The sequence below is a fragment of the Larimichthys crocea genome, chromosome XIX (assembly GCF_000972845.2).
Source record: "Larimichthys crocea isolate SSNF chromosome XIX, L_crocea_2.0, whole genome shotgun sequence".
NCBI classification, from domain to species: domain Eukaryota; kingdom Metazoa; phylum Chordata; class Actinopteri; family Sciaenidae; genus Larimichthys; species Larimichthys crocea.
Genome location: NC_040029.1, coordinates 10,087,449 through 10,109,517, shown reverse-complemented (window position 1 = coordinate 10,109,517; position 22,069 = coordinate 10,087,449). Strand labels below are relative to the sequence as shown.

Here is a 22,069-nt window from a genome sequence, read left to right as displayed (position 1 = left end):
CTGATCTTTGCTACTCATTTCTCCACAGCCCTGCAACACACAAAACAGACAGGCATTTCCGTCTTCCTCTGTCTCTCTGGTGTTTCTTTTTTTTGCTGGGGAACTGAAGCTTATTGTGTCCAATGTAGCAATCCAATTATGAAGCAGGGCTGTGTTACAAGGTTGCCATGACAGAATCAATGAAAACAATATAAGAGAGTCCCACTTTATACACATGTTACTAGGAAAGGGCCAAAGACCTTATTTTAAAGGAAAATGTCAGCATTCCAGAGCAAGTCAACAACAAATGGTGTGAAAATGAAGCCCGAGCTAACAAGTAAATTATTTGTAGAGTTAAAGAAGAAAGAAATAAGTAAAGTAGAGCCAAGAAAGAGTTCATGCCATAGGGGAGTTCTCCAACAACAACAAGCTGTAATATATCTTTGGAATAAAGTGTCTTGGATTCAGCAAAGTGACTTCATTACGCAAAAGGGGAAAAGGCATCGAAGCATCACTTTTACGCTCATCAGCATCGTTCATGTCATAAGGAAATTAGGCATCTTGCAAAGAATTTGGCAACACATCCAAGAGCAAATACAGTTTATATACAACCCCGACTGGAGGTTACTACAAGAAATAAATTCTGTTCTCACACATTGATCATAATGCAAATGGTCCTTGCAAAAAAAAAATCAATCAGTTTCACCGCGTGCCAGAGAGATCCGCGTTGCCGTTCCATGTCGTGTCCATGTGCTACCTGTAAGTGTTGCACAGGGCGAGGTCATGACAGCTTCGCTGAACTTGGCTGCATTTCAGACTAGTGTGGAGGAGGATGAAGGCTCGCCTCCTTGCCTCTCCCGGCAAGAGCGCAAAGGCCTCACTCAACCCACATCTGTAGAGGGAGACGAGGGGAGAGGGAAGCGAGGCTGAAGCCGCCCACGCGGCGATTGGAGATGGCAGAGGGAGCACCAGACACGATACTCCAAAGCGTTTGTCGGGGCTATTTGTTTCACAATCAGACACTATTTTCAGAGAGAAGAGCAGAGTTTACACCTGGTTCTTGTTTCCTTCCAGTTGGGATTACAGCAAAGTGTGATTGGCATTCAACATTTTACCTTTTAACGCATCCAGAGTCCTTCTATTCTTTTAAAGCTGCAAACTATTCCTGACAATTTGATCTATCAGCAATGCTCAGATATGCATATAAAATTCATTTTTATCAAAAGAAAATGGGTAGGCAACCTCGCCTTGGGGGCCCTGCTTTTTGAAAAGTCAAAAGTAAAATCTGCTTCTATCAATCACACACATAACTAAAAATTATTATGGAAGACAAGCTGCTCTGAAAAAGTCCAGTCCAACGATACAAATCATATAAAGTTATACTGCCTCAGGAGCGTGCAAGACGTTAAGACCATACTGCCATCACAACACTCCTCGTTTGATCGTGCAAACTGACCTTAGTGGCTGGTTCCTCGGTCATCTAATCAGCTGATTTGTGCCTGAATCTAGCCTGCTGCTCTTGTAGATGCTTTCTTTAGCTGTTCAGATACTTGCAATACAAACATCCGTTTTGTGGGTCAGCTTTGTTTTTGCAGAGCAGATGCATTTAAATCAGAAGCTGGATTGCAGCATCAGACGCAACTGTTGGTTAATGTAGGCACCAAAGACAATATTTCTGGTCAATTTCAATCATCTGATGCTTGTATATGAAACAAAACTGCCCAATGTTTTTCCTCCTTTAATCTTTTTAATTTAACAAGATTATAAAAGACTGAACGGTGAGACAAAGCTAATAGTGTCAATCTAAATTACTTAATGGTAAATTAGCGTGTCAACACTCACTAAAGATGAACTCTTCTCAAAGCTCAGTGTAGATTTAATTTACATCTCTGCTGACATAAGACTCTATTAAAATCCATTGATTCTGATCTGAAGTTTCACAAATGCTGTTCAGATTGTGAGAGGTGGGCTTGTGGTCACAAGGTCGCAGCTCTGATCTTGACCTGGCAGCATAAATCTTGTCAAACGAAGCCCCCTCAGCAAAGGAACATATTCCCCAACTGCTCCACTGAAGCTGCTCAGAGGCCGACGCGTGACTGCGGCTTCTCTGGAAAGCCTCCAGCAACTTCCAGGTGGGAAGTGGGTGAATGTGGAGCACAGAGTTCCTAAGAAAGAGAGTACTGCTCTCAGTGAAACTACCTGAAATGTTAAGAAAGAAAAATCAAAGTCCGACTTCTTCAGATACAAAACAACAGCTGGAACTGACTGACCATGAGCTAGCCTGGTTCTACTGCCCCAACCTTCCAACTCCTTTCAGCTCCTTATCTACGAGGGGTGTTTACTGGTGGTAATTAGGCCGTTAATCAAGTTAATGGAACATCCCTGAATGGACTAACTGTACTCTCTCCCACAGGGCCGCCTCGCCTCACCCCGGGGCTCCCCCTAAGGGCCAGACTTCCTGGTTCACGGCCGAGAAGAATTGGGCCAGCCCACCCATCTGTCAAAGCCACATCGTCAGCCTCCAACTCTGACATGAACATATGTGTGCACCATGGGAAGGTTACATATCAGATGTAACCACTGTCGGTGTGGTCTGCTGCACGGCTGTAGACCGCTGAAGCAGCGTCAGCTTTGATGGCACGATGGCTGTGAGGGTGGTGGCCTTGGACTCGTGCCATGCCATGGTCAGGGAAATGGATGGTTTGAGGATTTCTCTCAGTTGTTTCACTGAAGGCCACCAAGTTAAACAGATCCTGCATTTTGTAGTGATGTCTGACTGAAAAATCTGCAGCGTTCAGACAGAATGTAAGGTGAATACGTACAAAGTGACTGGAAAGACACGAGTGGGCGGGAATGATGAGTCTTATTCTTTTAAAGCCGCAAAACTATTCTTGAAAATGCTCAGATATTTATATAAAAGCAATCTGCTCCTGTCAATCACAGATAGAGCTCAACATGATGGTAGAGAAGTTGCTATTAAAAAGGAAAGTCCAGTCCAATGATACAAATCATATAAAAAATATACTAGAGCTTTAGATCGTACGGCGATCCCAACATTCCCGGTTTGATTGTGGGAAGGGTCCTCCGTAACAAGCTCTTTATCTTTTAACACACCCCAGTTATTTATGTCTATACCTTTCAATTTAACATTTTTCTTTGTAATTTTAGTATTGTCACTTTTTAAAAAGGTGTTTGATCGTAATAATTAATGTAAAATTAGTAAAATAACAATGTTTCTTTGTAAAACCTTGACTGAAAATGTCTCAGTAAATAGTTTGACTTTATTTGAATTATGATATTTTGTTTGGCAGATGTGTTTGCTGCATAGATATGCTAATAACTAAACGGGTTGGTGTGCAGCAGCATCTTTACCAAACGAGCTGTCATGTCGCAGGTTTATTTGTTCATTGCTTGATTTGTCACAAATCACTTCCCTCCGTCTCTCCAGATGCGCTCAATCGACAACACAAACATTAGAATGAAATAAAAAAACCCGAGGTGTTGCGCCTGTGGTTGCCTCACCAGTGTTCTCCCTCTGGCCATTTTCTCCTCCGTCTCTGGAGTGTTCAATCTTCATGCCCTGCCAGCAGACCAGAGCTCATCCTGACCTGCCTCCCAAACAAGCTGCAGTGTAATTGCTTGTCAGAGCTGTCTGCGTGCCTGTTTTTCTTCTTTGCCACCACGCACCTGACAAGAAACACATATTTACACACAAAGATGAAATTACAGGCAATTTGAGAGCAGGAGCTTTAGAGGCAACGCCTGCTATCGAGCTGTCCAAGTCGATGAACTCCTCTCACCCTTGGCTCTATATCAGCTCTAAACAAAAGGTGGGGACGGAGAAGAAAACGGATAGAAGAGAAAGGAGAAGAAACACTGAGGGAATTCTGGCTTGGCCCCCTGACCAGCTGCCATTTATGTAATTCTCTCTGCATTATACTTCCTCTGCTGCTCACTTTCCCTCTGACAGCCACCTCCTTCTCCTCATACAGTGTTCAAATCACTGGATCTCAAAGATATTCAGCCTAAGCCGGCAGGGCTGAATGAGTAAAGCTCTACAAATCTGCCTGTTAAGGTGATTTAATGGTAGACTGATGCAAAAAGGAATTAATCCATCATGACTGTATGATTCGCTGTTATAATTACCGCCCCTAACTAATTACAGTGACTCATTTAGATGAACGTTTATTGTAAATACTAATTTAAGGGGAAAATCAGACGAGATGAAAAAACAGCAGCTTTCTCAGTGTTAGCCTCCGACCTTTCCCATTGATTTTATTTATTATGTTTGTTTAATGGATTCAGGAACCAATTAAACTGATTATAGAAAGACTCTGACACCTTTAATCTCCAAACGCACGCAGGTGTGTCGAAGTAATATTTGGTTCAGCCTCGATGCAGTCTGCTTCCTGCTACAGACTTGTTCTGTTTGTGAACAAACACGTCTCTAACTTTAGTAATCTGATAGTTTTACCAGTCTCTGTTCATCACACTAACTAGCCGAGCTGTAGCTCTGGAGTCGAGGCTCAGTGATTTACTTCCTACACACTTCTTTGGTCTGTTTTTGTATCCGTCTTGTATATTTTATCTTGTGGCTGATATTGTATTTGCACATTTAAATTATGAATTCTCATCACCGTTGTTGCTGGCAGCACTTACTCTTCCCTACAAGCTACAACAAAAGTTCATCATTTTGTCCACAGAGGCTCGTCACATTGAATGAACATCGCTGTATCTGAGACACTACAGCTGGAAAACATCTGTAAAACAGCTGCGGCAGCACCGGCACCTATGTGGAAAGAAGAGTGGCACTCTGTATGTCGGCCATGTTTGTGGGTGTTTACTCCTGAGCCGAATTGTGTTTGACATTTGTTCCAGACAGATCTGTTTGGGCCTGGTGGTATTTCGGGATGAGAAGTCAACAGAGGCGAGATGCGCGGCAAAGATGTGAGAAGGGTCGTGATGGGGAAGCCTATGATTGATATTCCCATTAGCCACCTGACAAGGTGAGGACAAGGCTCTGATAATGAATTGTGACACATTAATGAGCTTGTCTAGCACAGACAATACCTGATCAGCCCTCTTACCATTTAACCTTTGATACCAATGAGGGAAATTGCAGGCAAATAAGGGTTTTGTGTCACCAGCAAAGACAGAACATGACTTTAAAAACAGTGCACGGGATCGGTGTTTGCAGCTGATACCTGGGAGTTCCAGGGGATCTGAAGTGACGGCAGTTAAACTCCAGAGAGTTGTACTTGTAAACTTTCTCCTTGTTTATGCCTTGAAGGGATGACGGCGACTTTCTTGTCTTTTCTGGGTTCTAATTAAGCACAAATACGACATCCAAGACAAAATGTAACAGAGGCACAAATTTCTACTGCGACACCTGTTTCACCTCGGTTCATCTCGAACTGAAGGATGGTGTGTGTTTACAAGTTGTACGCAGTCATAAGGTGACTTAATTAATTTATCCTTGTATCTAAAAATGCTTCAGTTACCGCTGCTCCCTTGATAGAAAGAGGACAGAATATCAGGCTGGTTTACGATGGTATTTAGTTGCAAGAAAGACAGGATGACCTGTCAAAACAAAAGAATATTTTGCATCCTCTTAGGATATGAGTAATACTGCAGATATTTCCGTCATTTAGGCTTCAAATCTCACCACAGCGTGCTTTAAAAGTAAAACGAAAACAGAGATGGCTTCAGGCAGCAACACTGTCATCTGTTTTGTGTCTGCTTCTGTTTTTCTAACAAGCTTGGAAAAGTGACCGTATGACTTGTTCTGAAAGAAATTAATATATTTTTTACTCGTCCAGAATTTATATTTAAATTTATTTTATTATTTAATTAATTTATTTTATATAAGAAGTAAAATATCAAAACCCGGCGAGGGTCAGAGCTGAAACCGTGTTTGCCCTCAGCTGTCCATCATGAAAAATGCAAACCTAAAAAAGGAAACCATTAAAAGTTCATTATTTTACGTTGTTTAGCAGCACAAGGACGCTGTGACTGGGGGAGAAACGTACGATAACAAACGCAAAGTTTGAAGTTCTGGATGGTGTCACTAAGGAGAACAAACATCTACAGTTTAAAGCCGCTTTAATCACTATTTCTAACTTTTTTTATCACTATGGGTCACATGATTGCTTGAATTCAAAAGGGGTTACTCATAGTGATGAACCTACACCTGATTCTGCTGTTCCCCTCAGCTCGACGGAGCATTTTAGCATCTTTCAGCTTATTTCTGCTGTGAAGTTGGACATTTGAACATGGGGACTTATGGAGACTGACTCACTTCTGGAGCCAGCCTCAGGTGGACGTTAGAGGAACTGCAGTTTTTGGTGGTTGTTGATCGGTTGCACCACAGGCTGTTCCTGCTGCCTCCGTTTATTGAGGAAACATTTTAAATGTTTCACTAATTAAAAGAAAATAGTGTTTACATGAAATAAAGCACAAAACATTTGCAAAGCACCATCGATTGTCAGTGTGTTGGCTTGTTTCCCAGTTAATTCTACAGCTACAAGACTGCTAACAGTATCGATAATGACTATAACAGATAAATTAATTGATTGTTTTTCTCTGGATATCATGTCATAAATCCTAAGGGATCTCTGAGTCTGTGTCAGGACGGACGTGTTGGCTCTATTTTAGTGGATACAGTATTTCCCAACACCGTCCTGCTTAAACAAGCTTGTGCCTGCGTACTGAGGTGAGTCCAGTGTTTGTGTGTGTGTTTGTGTGTGTGTTTGTGTGTGTGTTTGTGTGGGTGTATTGATATCCCCCCACCCTGTACCCACACCCACCTCCCTGCCTCATTGGGACGCTGGCCGCCTAAGTCTAATCCCGGGGGAGCTCATTAGAATCAGCGGAGAGGAGAGGGCCCCAGACAGGGTCAGGACAAACTGCACTGCTGAGCTGCATAGTGATGCCTTCCGCTCTGTCTTTATGTCTGTTTGCTTTGGCTGCATGTCAGCTGATCTGAGTGGATGGCAGATGAGAGATTGGCCCGCTCAAGCACTTGACAACCATGTTGAACACCCACACGCTCACACATGCACGGATAAACGCATATATAGACACGCAGAGAGTCTCACAAAGCTCGCTCCATCACAGACATATTGTGCGTACATTGTGCTCATATGCCTAAACTTCTCAAACAGACGCGTGACCAGGCACACACACACACACACACACACAAACACACAAACAGAGTTGTCACCTCGCTGTCACGCTACAGTCAGCAGCGTACTGTGCGGTGTGTCACAATAAGAGAGGGGTGTGAGCAAGGTCAGACAATCTGCCACCCACGAGACACTCATTAAATGCTTATGAATCCCAATGCATGACGTGTGTGTGTGTATGTGACATACATTTTTTCAGCCTATACATGCATTTCAGCATGCAAAGAACATCGAGAAGTTTTGATGTGTAGTTTTACTTCAATAAAAGTAACTTCAGTGAAGTATTTCAGTGAATCTATAAAGATACACACAATAAAAGTTGATTTTTAACATCATTTTGCGAATTTGTGGAGAAGTTTTTTGCAGCAACGCTCTGTGGTCAAATCAATATTTGCACTTGCACATTTCCAGCAGAACTGATTGTAGCATTGTGTGACAGTGCCGTTCTAGCTTTCTTCCAAAAAAGTTGTAAATAAAAACAGACTTCAAAGCTATATTCAGTGGAATACAGAGCACAGATGAGATATTTAACGTTCAAACTGATGAAAAGATTCAGAGAAATCTCTGCACGTAACACCCTTGGCCCTCGACCGATCAGGCAACACTGCATTAAATTAAAAATCGTACATGTCCACAGTTCATCGCTGCATCTACAAATGAAGTTGAGACTCTGCCATGCAAAGAGAAAGACAGACATCAACAACATCCAGAAACACTGCAGACACAGTCCACATTTCCAGCTGGAGAAATCTTGGATGTTGAATCCTCTGGGCTACATTTCATACAGCGTCCCGGCTTCTTTGGATCTGGAGACGCACCTGTTGAAACGCAGCTGCTGTCCATGGGATTTCTCTTTATTTTCCTCTTCGATTTCTTGCTTTAAGGACACTCCTGAGTGTGTAGCAGTCCTGTAGCTGCATGTCCAGACGTCCACTGATGGAACTTATTGACCTGAAGCTGAACTTGATAATAGGTTCTTGTCTGTTTGTCAGTTTCTCCTGGAAACCTGGAAATATTTTGTCATTTTTAAGGAAACTGAGGCCCTGATATTAATTTTCTTTCACATTTACATATAATTACATAAAAATAAGACAAAAGACCCACCCGCAGTACTGTTCCAAGTCATTAGTGACCATTTTTTCCCATGGTGCAAATAAGTTATTGCATTTCCTTCCCCTGGGAGCATCTGGGAACTTTGATTTAGCACCAACCCCTGAGCAGAGCCGACGTTTCGACTTCAGGAAATTGCCCTCGAACCTTAAGAACAGTGGGAAAATAGCTACAACTCTGATCAGGGTTTGTTGTGGAGAAGGTCTTTGACATTGAGTCAAAGAATATGAAGGTTTGGCAGGTGTAGGGGCTTCCGTTGATGAAGAAATGTGCGTCTGGATCGCTTGTTAATCAACATTCCCGGGAAGTCCTCGCCGTCGCTCACACTTTGAGTTAAACCCAAATGGATGGCGAGAGGTGAGAAAGGCCAGAGATGCTGTTATTGCTCCACAAAGGCCTGTGGACACATAAAGAGTTTATCACATGGGTGAGCGGAGAGCAAGCTGGCTAATATCCTGAGGCTACCACAACACTGTCCAATGAAGTCTGATTGACTCCATACATCAAAGTGTGTGTGCGCACGTCTGCAGCTCTGTGTGTCCCAGAGAGAGAGACAGGAAGATGGCTTTCTCAATGCTTTCCGGCGACAATAAAATCACACACACACACACACATAGAGGAGCTTTGGTATAATTGGGGAAGTGCTGTAGAAGATGGCAGCTTGAGAGAGTTGGGGGAGGTGGTGTGGTCACAGGAGCTCTGTCAGAGAGCAGGAAGGCAGTGGGGTGTTTTGCTTTTTTACCCACTGGGGATGGGGAGGTTGGACTTATTATGAATGGACGAAGCAGCAGGAACGGGAGGAACCGGAACATGTTTGTTGTTTTAAAAAAGCTCCTCTCTCCCTCTGTTTATGCCGCTCACCATCTCGGCGTAATTAGGGTGCTGGCTGGAAGAATGATCAGCTGTCATCCCCAATGGTGGCCTTCCACTGCCTGAATGTCAACACTGTCTGAGACCTCCTGTCTGAGTGAGCAGCACACTCAATTAGAGACACTCAGTCACTGCAGGAGCTGGTAGGACAAACACACTGTCACATTTACAAAGCCACAAACGCCGACACACACACACATGTGGACGATCGGGCCACTTCTTCGTCGCTCTAGTATTTCCACACATTGGAAGAAGGATGAAGACACGCACAGACGCTCACACTCATCTTGATTCATCACAGCGGGAACGCCGTCCTCGCCCCCCAGTGGTTACACTAATTAAAACACGGCTTTTCAAGACATAAAAGTAACTACTGCTAACAGGGCCTTTTCTCACATTCCCTCCGCAGGCAAACATCGCTCCGATATGAAAGCGGATGCACAGAGGCGGAGGGTAGATGCCGCCTTTGCTCCGTGCATCAAAGTGTTCGGAGTCAAAGGGCGAGACACCAAAGAGGACTTGTCTTTGTGCGTCTGTGTCAGCGACATCTGAGGTGTCTCATGCGCTGCTTAAAAGCGATTCGCTGCCAACGGTGTGTGAAATGCACTCAGAGGTCTCAGTTAGCCGAACGGAGACAAAGTCTACTCCAGAAAAGTTGACCTGATGCAGGAGCAATGGACAACAGGACAAGAATTCACATAAAGACTGGAATCAGGGGGATTAGTTCTTGTTTTAGCACCTCTGAATCTCACTAATAACGATTAGTTCTTGTTTTAGCACCTCTGAATCTCACTAATAACACGTTATATCTTTAAATCTGACAGAGACACACTCGCTGTTTTCAGTCTCTATGTTAATCCAAGCTAACCAGCTGCTGGGTGTAGCTTTGGAAAAACTCTTGGCAAGAACGTGAAGCAGATTTCTCAAACAACAGGGGAGTTGTATGGCACGAGCTAAAATCCGGCTGTACACACAATAATTGTTATTAAGATAAATTAATTACTGGCTTCATTTTTTATTTTTTCACGGTAATCTCATATAAAATAAAAACGGGGAACACTGCCAGCCACGTCCTTTAACAGCGTTTCACATCACGGAAGAAGAAGAAGAAGAAGAAGAAGAAGACGAAGTGCTTTCTGTCTGTATTTGCTGAATTTCTTCCACTGTTCAGCACCATTTTCTTTGACAAATTACAGAGCTGCTGCAGACCATCTGGACATCTCCAGGCCTCTTTACATGTTAGGGATTTAGCTGATGCTATTATCCACAGGGACGTGTGATGGAGTGAGCGGGTAGAGGTTCAGTGCATTTACCAAAAACAGCAGGACAAGAGGTGATTGATGGATGTGCATGAACGTTGCAAGAATCAAACTATTTGGTTACAGAGTGGTTTTGCTTGCTCATGAATCGGTGCAGTGACACGTTAAAACTCTCCTTTTTTTTGGACTTCAATCCTTCACTGTTGACACAAAAACAGACCTCCAGGGCCTTGTGTTCAAGGCTCGGTCAGAGCCCAGTAGAGCGTGCTAAAAAGGAGTATTACGCGGTTTACCTTCAGCATAAATCTCATCTTCCTCCTCCCCTTATCCGGGAGCTTTGAAACGTAATCGACTGTGTGCGCGTGACAGAGTCAGAAGGTGTCGGCGTGATTTGAGGGATTGTGCGCGGTCGACGTTTCGAGATGTAAAATACAGATTTTGGGTTCATAAAGCGGATTTAATAAAGTTTTCATGTGTGCATGTTGATGTCTGAGTGTGTGTGTGTGTGCTCGTGTATATATGTGGTAATTGTGCTCGTTTGTGAGAGAGAATAAGGAGGAGATTGAGTTTAGAGGGATGGAGAGACTTTGTGGACCCGGTGGAAATTAGAGCTCTCCATCTCTGTCCTCAGGCCAGTCGGTTTGTGTGTGTGTGTAGTTGTGTGGGTGTATATATGTGTGTGTGTGTGTTGCTTGGGGGTCACTGCAGGAATAAAGACAGAAAAGTCAGTCAGTGAAAATCCTCACTGAGCCATAGGAAGGAACACTGCAGCTGCATGACTGTGAAAGTGTGTGTGTGTGTGGACAGGTGTATGTTTACCTGTTCAGTGTGTTTGAGCGGCAGCCTCAAGAAGAAGAATTTAGACACGTTATAATATGAAAGCACAAAACAAAGCAGCTGATATCACTGACTAGTCCAGCAGCAGTCAGCCCAGCTCGGCGTCTGTCTTTCAGCCTAAAAGGCTTCCTCCATCAACTTCCTCTTCTCCTCTGCCATTACGTCCACAGAGTCCGGTTACGTTGCCCGCTCGCCCAGCTCCAGTTCTGCCATGACACCAGCCCCACTCCCCGTCTGCACTGATAACACAATCAGCAAATCAGTGTAGCATCGACATGATTTGTAATCTGGTAGAAAAGATTGGTGGACGAGGTACATCTGTGCTGGCTGCCGTTACAATAATTGATCAACAGCCAGAAAAAGGAGCTGAACTGTGACATTTATTTATTTTTTAATGTGCGCATGTTTTATTTTCAGGCAGCGCTGCAGAAACAGAAGCAGTAATTTGCTGTTACCACAAACCAGAGCACACACAGTTTGATGTCTTCCTCCCTGTGGTCACTCTGGAAACAACATAAATCATAAAACTTTAATCAACATCCATTTTTCATGAGATATTAACTAAAAATAGAACAGAATAAATTCTTATGGTCTTTCTGGCCCATTCTGGTAAATTACTAAAATTCACCATAATCAGCTGAATGTACAGTCTGTCTGTTTGTTATTTAGAGAAAAGTTCGCTGTTGATTTGTCAACCTGTACCAAGTACACTACTACTTATGTGTTGCTAAGCAACAACATCACAGTGATTCGTGCCGTTATGGATACTTTGATTATCAGTTAAAGAACATAGAAAATTGCTTATCATCAATAAAATAAATAGAAATGACTGCTTAGGTAAAGTCTTACCAGTCTGCATTATATTTCATGTGCGATAGTTGGCAGGTTTTATTCCAGCCATACGGCACACGGTGCAGCTTCCCATTATAAAAACCAGAGCACATATTTGTGCATTCATGTCATGTTAGCCTCACGGATCGTCTCAGTAAACAGCTTGTGGCATGACTCAGCATACTGCCAAACGCCTGCTCGTGTGATCTCGCAAACACATATTTTGTTTCATGCCGTTCAGGATTCAAAGAAACATTTCATGAACTCGAGGATGCGGCGGCATTGTTACGAGTTATTTAGTCAATAGCAGCTTCAGCTTCCATCCTCTCTGTCTCTGCTGATCCTTGTTTCTCCCTCTCAGAGGTGATTTTGTGCAGCTGCCCTCGACAGTCCGCCTCAGGCTGTTGTGCCCAACCTTTACCTCAGTTCGGCCTATTCTCTCTCTCCTCCTCTTGTTTTCTTACTCTACTGCCTCCTCAGCCGCCGTCCTTGCCCTGATTACTATGTTGGGTGGAAAAACTGCCTCACGGGAAAGTTCTTGTCTCATTTTCTTCCTTCTTTTCCTCTTCATTGTAATCCCCAGCTACACACTGGACTGAGTGTCTTCATTGGTTGGCTGCAGATAGGTCTCTCTTCGGGTCTGTCTTTTTCCCCCCGCAGACTTCTGTATGAGCCTCAGGCATGAAGATAGTATATCCCACAAGTTTTGACTCAAGTCAGTAAGAAAAACGCTGATCTGACATCCACAGAAACGTTTACCCTCACAACAAATGGGCATCTTTAATTCATGTTTAACAGACTTAGAAATAAGATTACATTCAAGTCACTCATTTGCAAGAAATCGATGGAGTAAAGTTGCAATAAGTGAGATTTCTTCTAACTGATAGCACAAAATGACCTTTCACTGTGTCTGTGTGGCTCTGATAGGAATGTTGTTGTCGAATATGTACTCATTGCTTTCATTTAAAGCCATAAAACGACTCTTTAAATCATGGAGGGAGAGATTAAAATCCAAAAAACAGCAGCATGAGCTGTCAATATCTTTTTTTTCACAGCTGCGTGGAGACCATCAGAGATCACCGTGGCTTAATTGTAGTCCTAATCTGTTTATTAGCCAAATTTCGCCTCTTGCTTCAACTCTCGCAGTCATGACACGACAGGGGAGAAGCAGCCCCATGGTGGGAGATAAGTGTGATTTATGCTTCATATCCTTAAACACGTTACGGAGGCTTCATTACGGACACATTTCCAGCTTAATTGCACATTATGTGACACCAGGGGCGTTTTCCATGTTATTAGAATGTAAATATACCATCTGATATGATGTGTTAGGATAATGATGTCAAATTAGCGTTGACATGATGAAAAGAATAAAGCAGCAGATTAATACAGGAAGAGACAGACGCGATACCGTCAGCCGTGCTGCTGTAGCTTCAATCCCACAAAATCCAGACGAGGAATGTTGGTGCTAAAAACAAAAACGTGAATTAACGAGTAGCTGATTGACCTTTCGGCTGTCCAATCGTAGCTTAGCAACCGTAACTAGGCACAGTAGGTCTGTCAAGCTTTGATTTGTAAAAACAAGTTTGAATAATGTTTTCTCTCATTACAAAACCAAAAACACAAAAAGTGTTTTTTCTGCTGTAGCTGCAATCGCTAACCTCCGGAGCAGCTCCGGTTCTGGCACGACACCAAACCTCTTGGTCCATAACACCTGTGGTACAAACACTAAACACAAGCATTAGTTTGCATTTCACTTCATGAGAAGCTGCTTTTGTCAAACTCTGTCTGAAACCAGGGACCTGTTGTTTTGAACATCATGTAACGTGGTAGCAAATATTTCTTTAGTTGAAAGCTATCTGTCCATTTCCAGCGTTAGATATATAAATTAACCCTGCTGAGGGTAAACTACAGTGACTGGATGTTTAATTTTTCCTACATGTTTGTATTCTTGTGTGGATAGTCCAGCCAGACTCGGCTCGGGCAGATATATTAGCTCAATAATAAAGCACTGTTTGGTTTATATTCCCAATAAGAAGCCGAGTCGCTCTTTATTTTCAGGTTTCCCTTGTCATAAAATAACTCCCACCTACGTGGAGAATTATTTGGCCTTGTGAGGCTTTAAATCCTGACGAGAACACTCGTACACAAACGCAGGCCATAACATAAAAGAATCATCAAGCCCGTGGAGCCATTTCAAAAACTGTCGCCTTGTTTCTCTTTGGTGCAAGGGTGTGTGGGTAAAACACCCCCCTCGTCAAGGTGACACGCCGCAATTAAACAGCATCGGTCTGTCGGCGACGAGCTGTCATCGGCGAGCTATGTCACAGGTGTACAGGGCAGCTGTAAGTATAATTGCTACAGGCCTCCGGGATGGAGCTCAAACCCCATCTCCTGGCGCCGATAGCGAGGCTTCACTGGCAGATCAGCTATAAAGGAGACTTGTAACACATTGACAAATGGTTATACAGCAGTTGCCAAATTAACAATGACCTCCCCCCTTTGCTGTCTGGTGAGGGTGATAATGTGCAAAGTCCTGTCGGGAAGTGTGCTTAATGTTCAAGATAATCTGTCTATTATGTGAGTTCAGCTCCAGGAAGGCAGTGAGTGAGTATCAATTAAATTTTCTTTTCTGTAGCAAATGGGAAGCATAATTTTTTTGACAGTGATTCAAGCAGGCGGACCTAATATAGATTTGGAATAAGTAGCTGCATGTGAATATAACTGGAAATAGTTCAAATACCGTTACTCTGCAGCAGAAGCGCCCTCTGTGAATTACTACGGTGGAACTAGATGTGCTTACTAATTGAGTCTCAGCGCTCTGAGGAAACTAACAGACAGAGGAGAGAGGGAGGTTCAGAAAAAGTGTTTACTTAAAGCACCCCATCGCCTTATTAGTATTAATAGCAGTGACTTCAGAAAGCTCATATTCTGCCATTGGACAGTTTTGTATTATTTATGATTGAAATGAAAGCAGCAGCGATGGAGCAGCGCTGCATAGCAAACGATGTTGCCTATGCCAGTTTACATAACCAACACTTGGGTAAACAGCACATTAGGCGTGGCAAAGAGGACGGCAACGGGAGCAAAATGTTATATCCACACATTAGCGTATTCGAGGCGAGCTTTTGGATGGAGAGGAACACTGCGGACCTTTTTTTGTTTGATGCAGCTGCTGGTCTTCATCTGCAAGTCCTTTTGAGCATGAAAAGGCGCGGCGCACGTTCTCGCCTCCGGTGCGAACCTGCGTGTAACGTTGGTGATCTTAAAAAGCCGGGTCAAAACAAGCGCGAGGTAACTCGAGCGCGTCCTCGCACCTAATTAAAGACACCATCTGTTAAATTGTATTATTAAAGCTGTTAGAGTGAGCGTTACGGCAACTTTCATTTTCTGCTCTATTTACAGGCAGCGGGGGACGGCGGTCTTTGAGCGGGAAATGTAGACATGCAACTTCAAAGACTCATCTATAGAGATATTCAGCTAAATATCAAACAATCCTTCCACAACTTTCCCCTAAGAAGCACAAAATCACAACCAGACCACCGCAGACTTATATTGAATCAATCTTTATTTATATTAAATTAAAAATATACTTTTGACAGATTCATGTAACAAACATGAGGAACGGTATATCTATGATATAAAGCTTTGGGTATGGTTTCAAATAACTCGGACACGGAAGGAAGGGGGGAAAAGAATGGGAGGCTAACGTAGGCGAGGAGGGGTTACCGGGAACGCTCTCTGCTATGTCTCCTCTGAAAGCATGCAAAATCAGAAATCAGGAAGAAATGAAGTGAAGAAACAGGTCGCACTGTGAAGAGGAGGAGGAGGAGGAGGAGGAGGAGGTCAGACTTGGCTCAGTAATATTTCCAGTAGAAAGTAAGCAGAGAAGGTAACACCGAATCCAGGTTATCTGGGTTGGGTTGGCAGCACTGGTTTCAGTTTGATGAGAATTAGAAAGAAGGGAGCGATAAAGAGGAAGAGAAGGTATCGTCCGCTTGTTCTCATTACTGAGTGACAAATGAAATGTGGCAGGCGTGGGGGGAGTGAAACGGAGATACCAGCTGGATTGAAAAGCCCCCCAACCACCACCACCACCACCACCACCACCACCACTTTTACAGTGTTCACCTAAACTGAAACATTACATGGGGACAGCCACAAAGCTCTGAAACAGAGTTTTCACATGAGAATCGGGTCAACAAGCACTTTTTAAAATCAAACTCCCATTAGTCAAAAAGGTACACTTACATAAAGCAAATATGTACGGCTCTTTTTTTTTTTTGTACAAGTTGTTATAAGCAGGAGAAAACAGCAGTAGGAGAGACGACCATAGAAATTCAAAGCATTGCCTCCGTATTTACAAATTCACGCCCGTCGCCTGTTTCGGTGCTTTATAAAAATACTATTCACATTTGTTGTTGAAGTGTGTTAGATAAGTTTCGGAGGAAACGCTCCCCCCCCAGAGATTCTGTACATTTATGTGATAATTGAAAACACAGGACATGAACTTGTGCAATCAAGATGCGAACAACTAAGAATTGCAACTCGGATGACGTGTTAAATACAATTTGTGACACAAAAGTGGGAAGAAATAAAACACAGATTCAAGTCCTTGAAGAAAAAACATCCTTGATAATATGGAAAACATAAAACTTGCTATTAAAAGACTCTAAAGGGTCCTAAAAACGAAAACATCCCATGTTTGTGCTACTGAATTCAGTAAAAATCACTTCCTCCCACGCTGTCCACTACCCGGACACAGATTTGACTATAATATTGTCGTCAGTGAAGAGATACAAAGGTGGAGGGCAGTAAAACACTCACTTTGGGTACCATGCAAGGTGATATTGTACTATACATTAAACTCTATCGCAGCCTATATTGTGGGTAACTGCAGACGGATGAACTATCGAACGATTCACTTCAGTACAACGTGGCTACATGCCTCTGCACCTTGGCTTGGAGGAAACAGTAAAAAGTAAATTAAAAAAAACAGGTAATCAGTCTTAGACACCAGTTGTCATGGTGTGTTCTTGAACTGCCATGAGCCACATGAGTGTTTAGGGCTGAGACAAATAGCAGCAGGTAGCACAGGCCAGCGCCAAGGCAAAATATGTTTGAAACAAGAATATTACGCAGTCGAGAGGAGGGAAAAGATGCCTCCACAGACGGAAAACAAACTGTGGGACCAAGGCCTTTACAACACCTGACAAACTTGTATCTTCAGGTTCAGGAATGTTTTTTTTAATTTTCATTTTCTGGCAATGAACTCATGAGAAGATTCAATTAAACGCGGAGGCTCGCTGAGTGTCTGAAGTGCTTACGAGAACACACAAGGCCGGTCGTCTCATCAGTCTTTTAGTCTAATCTATTCTTGATTCAAACACATATTTTGCCTGGGTCTGCAGTCTAATTTAGGCCAAGTGAGAGAAAAACCAATGCATGTGTTTTTCTTTTCAACGCCATTGTGTGTTTCTTCTCCCTCACTTCTTCTTGAAACCCAGATTTGGCCGACGCTTCCAACGCTCTGTATAAACAAGCTCAAAACGCACTATAAATATTTCACATTGATATTAAATGCTGTCTCTATTTCATTGAATCAGAGCTCCAAAAGGGACTACAAAACACTCCTTCATCAAATAATCATGAGATCATCAAAGCAGCATCATAAATACTGTTTGAAGCAAACAAAAAACTTGGAAACAAGGACATTCTTGAAGCTGGTCAGCACCACCTAAAAGGGTTTTCTTCGTCAAATCCTGGCATGAACTTTTGCTAAAGCTTACGCTTCCTGAAGTGGTGAACGGCCGGATAAACAAGTTGAATATTTTAGTAACGAAGGGTGGAAATCCTTTTCTTTCTACCCACGAGTTTGATCAAAGTGCTCCATGGGGAGGACAACATACTCAGATGAACATTTACACACACACACACACACACACAGGCATTAAAATACACAAAATAAACGCCCTCCACAAGAAAAACAGCTTGGACAGAATGATGAAAAAACACTGACAAAGCAATAATGTTAATGTTCCACAGATAATGGTTTGCAAAACTTGTTAAAGGTCCAGGAACTACAAGATTTTGTTCATATTGATTGAACTAAGAGAATTCTAGTGAGATATCGCAGGAGGAAAACCATCATTACAAAACGTTCGCCTTCATCTTCTAAGTTTTGGCAAGCTTTGCAGTGTTTTCCCACCCACAGGTGCTTGGTGTATGGCTTGGTGGAAGAAATAATGGCTGTAACACCAGCGCTTTTAGCAGCATTGACTGGCAGTTTGCCTGCGGAGGCATCAGTAGTGAGGCTCAGAACCATTCTCTTGAGAGCAAAAGGGGGCAATCCAAGGTCTATTGGTGATCTCAAGAGTAAAACTCAGTCGGGATACTTTTGGGCAAAGAAGAGACGCTAAGTTTTGATGGGTCGGTGGTCGTATAGTCGAGCAGTTGCCTGACTTTAGTTGTGCCAACTAAAATTCAATGTTGGGAAAAGTACAAAGTAACAAAACAATGAAGACTTTACAGTCTCCTCTAATTTGCAAATCTGGCATATGTACCAATGTTAGTAATTCTAGTTAGGTGTCAGGTGACTCACCAACAAGTGTGTAGGTTCAGGTACCTTGTCTCCTAGAAATTATATTTATGTTTCTAATTTGGTGTGGTGCGAAAGTTTTTATAGTTACTCTGAGAGAATACTGGATCATAGGATTGGTTATTTTGGTGAAAAACGTGTAATATGTTGTTATTTCTGTACCTTTGTTGTACATAATTGAAATATCTAGTAGACAAGAATGTGTTTAGGTTTAAGCAACCAAAAGACGTTGGTAAGGGTGTGTTTGGTGTCTTCATAGTTACTCTGAGAGCATACTAGATCATCTGATTGGTTATTTTGGTGGAAAATGTGTAATATGTTGTCAGTGAACATTTTATTGTTATTTACTTTAGTTATGCTTCTTCAGCTACACTGTTTTCCCTTCAAAATTGGTTGGATATAAATTTAATTTCTAAGAGATTTTGCAGGAGAGCAGTTTATTGAGTTCTGACTTTGGGCAGTAAAGACTTTCAACATTTCAAACGATTTAGTTATCAAGGACTGCCAAGTGGAGCCAAACTGGCTTTGTAATCGTCTATTTGATCGACTAATTTAAGGTGATGGATCAAGAACAACAGCATCGTGTCCAGATCTGTTGGGTCTGGAGAAAAAAGCGGTTATGATTTATTCAAACTGGGCCCAAGCTAAACGAACTCTGTGACAGAGACAAATGCTGTTTTCTAAACTTGTTCATTTTGGCACATCTTTAAAAACCTCCGTGTATCAGTAGATCCTGAATAAAGTGACGCTTCCTGACTTTAACCAGTCCAATGGCGAACAATAACTCGGTCACCTGAAATGATTTGGTGTTTTCTACTTGACTGCAGTCGTACGGCGGAAGCCTCGTCCGAGGTTGCACCAGCATCGAGTCTAGTGTTGGTTAACGGGTGATCCTGAAGGGTTTTAACTGTCGACCGTGTCATCACCGAGTTTTTCACAGATATCCCTGTGGGGATGAGCTGGCTCACTAAAATGCGAACACACACATTCACACTGACATAAACACACACACATTGTTTTTACTGTGCTCTGCTGGTGCTGTCTTGTTCATTCCTTGAGGTCTTCATTAGGCGACTTGTCTTTCCTTTCTCTCCCTCACTCTCTATTATCACCATTTTGAGTTCAGCTGCTTTATGGATGGTCTTATTTCCCCAAATGACCCCCCTACCCCACACCCTCTTATGGCAAGACACTCTTTACTCATTTATGATAGCTTCACGATCTGAAAGGAAAAACCAGTGTATAAAAATCCATCTTTCTCAGCACTGCAGCCAGTGTTTATAAAAATGTTTACAGTGTATTTTTCCCTTTTACTTGGAAAAAGCTTCTTTTTTTTTCAGCAGCTTTTTCCCCACTAGACAGCAGTCAAGCGAAAACAACAAAAGAAACAGCATTCGGCCCGCGTGTTTTCAGCCAAAGTTAAAAAGTCCATGGTTGAACTACAAATGTGAAAGGAGGGATCACTGTAGTCTTGGCCATCACAGTATCACAGTTACAGTAGAAAGATGAGATGAGTTTCACATATTTGATGGAAAAAAGAAGTATGGTATAATCCTCTAGGCAAAAATATTGAATATGATTGATCAGCTTTCAGTGCTCCGTCTTTTTGTTACTGGAAGTCACTCTCCTGACTGAACCTTTCAGTCTTTTTGCCTCCATGTTCTGCTGTTTCGCCTCACTCCACAAGGTCATTCACAAAACAACACATCTCGACATCTAACAGACTGTGTATGCTCCGTCTGTTTGCTTATTCAGAACCCAGCAGAAGAGTTTTGTCCATCCTCAGACCTTTATAGTGGAAAACAAAAAAATAAGAAAACATCTTGTTCCTCTCATGAATCTGACACCGCAGGGGCTGGCAGTGAGTTCAGGTCCTCGAAGTCGAATCCATCTTGTTGTGGTCTACCTTGTTGGTACGTCCACTGCTGTGTGACAGTCACGTGTGCATTGTTTCCCCAGAACTACCTTCACGATCTCAGTGACACGGAGCGCAGTCTCTATCTACAGAACAGAAATGGACTGGATTGGATATAGTGAAGGTGTGTGATTCTGAGTTGGGTCTGCTTGGTTCGGCTCGGTCCACCTCCTTCTGATGTCGCTACAGTCTACAGCAGATGGCACGTTATTTGGAAAGAGTCGGGGGGTTGGCCCTGGTTTGTGGGCGCTCCCTTCCTGCGTGGAACAGTGGAACCGGAGAGGATGTCTGGGTTTGCTGGAGGCTAGAGTCAGAGTAAGGAACGTTTGTCGAGTGGAACGATCTAGACCACAGTGTTCCGCTGTCGGTAGGGTGGAGGCGGCAAGACGGTGCCAGGTTTCAGGGAAAACTCAGACATGTATTCAGGGTTTTCAGCCACCGCCGGCCGTATGTGTCCGTTCTGCTTATAGAAGAGCTTAGCATTAGTTGAACCTCCCTGGGCGCCATCGGGGCCCGCCTGGTTAGACGATTTTGGAGGCAAGCTGTGCTGCCAGTACTCTGGATTGTCAAAGGTCACCTTCAGCTTCTTCCCACTGACCTTACCTGATGTCAGTCCTCCGTGCTTCAGCAAGCTGGCGGGGTGCGTGGTGGCGTGGCTCTGGTAGGCTGGCAGGCTGCCGTGCCCGATGGTGGCCGAAGTGGACAGGGCGCCTGACTGGCACACCTGTGCTTGGGCAGTAGTTCCTGTTTGGCTCTGGCTGGAGGAGCCACCACCTGGATTTCCAGGTTGTCCTGCAGGTTTGATGGTGTGATGGGCGTGGAGGATGTGGGTTGGTGGGCCGTGGTGGCAAGGCATGCCAGATGGAGAGGGCTGGGCCGTGGGGAGGGGGTAGTGGGGCAGACTGGTCTGGATGGTAAGCGGGAGGTGGGAGCCTGAAGTTGTAGCTGAGATGGAAGAAGGGGGTAGGGGTAGACCATTTCTCCTCAAGGCCTCCAGGCCCAACTCAGCGGGACTGGGGAAGGTGTTGAGGTAGAGGGGCTCGTTGATGTACTCATCCTCTCCTTTGGGCTGGCTGTTGGGTGTGCTGTGGTATCCTGGGTTATCCAAGGCGTGGATCTCGCCGTTTTTACGTCGCGAGACAAACGGGTTTTCCTCAATGGGATTCAGGTATTCTATAGCACAGATCAGAAAAGGAAAGGAAAGGAGGGAGAGTAGGAAGAGGAAGAAAAAGGAGTTTATGATACAAGACAGATAAACAAAAGATCCAAGAAAATTAAATCAGCTCAAAGAAAACAAAAGAAATTGAGAGTAAGAGGAAGAGATCGCTTGCTAATGAGGAGAGGAGTTGGAGATGATAATGGTGATAATGGCAGCCACTCAGGACCAGACGGGCAAGTTGCCAGCAATTCTTTGGCACTGCAAACTCCATCTGCCGGGGGTGAAAATGCCAGCAAATGACCCCTCTTCACTGATTCCAAGCACTAT

At 43.4% G+C, this 22,069-nt stretch overlaps 1 protein-coding gene across 7 annotated transcripts in view; it reads right to left on the bottom strand.

Moving 5' to 3' along the window:
• Window positions 1-16,563: 16,563 nt before the first annotated feature.
• LOC104929362 (receptor tyrosine-protein kinase erbB-4) overlaps window positions 16,564-22,069 on the bottom strand; it is a 220,877-nt gene continuing 215,371 nt past the window's right edge. For all 7 annotated transcript variants that reach the window (XM_027291409.1, XM_027291411.1, XM_027291410.1 and 4 more), the window contains one exon: window positions 16,564-21,756. In XM_027291409.1, the coding sequence (XP_027147210.1) occupies window positions 20,927-21,756 (830 nt within the window). In that variant the 3' untranslated portion in view covers window positions 16,564-20,926. The remainder of the gene's footprint in view (window positions 21,757-22,069) is intronic.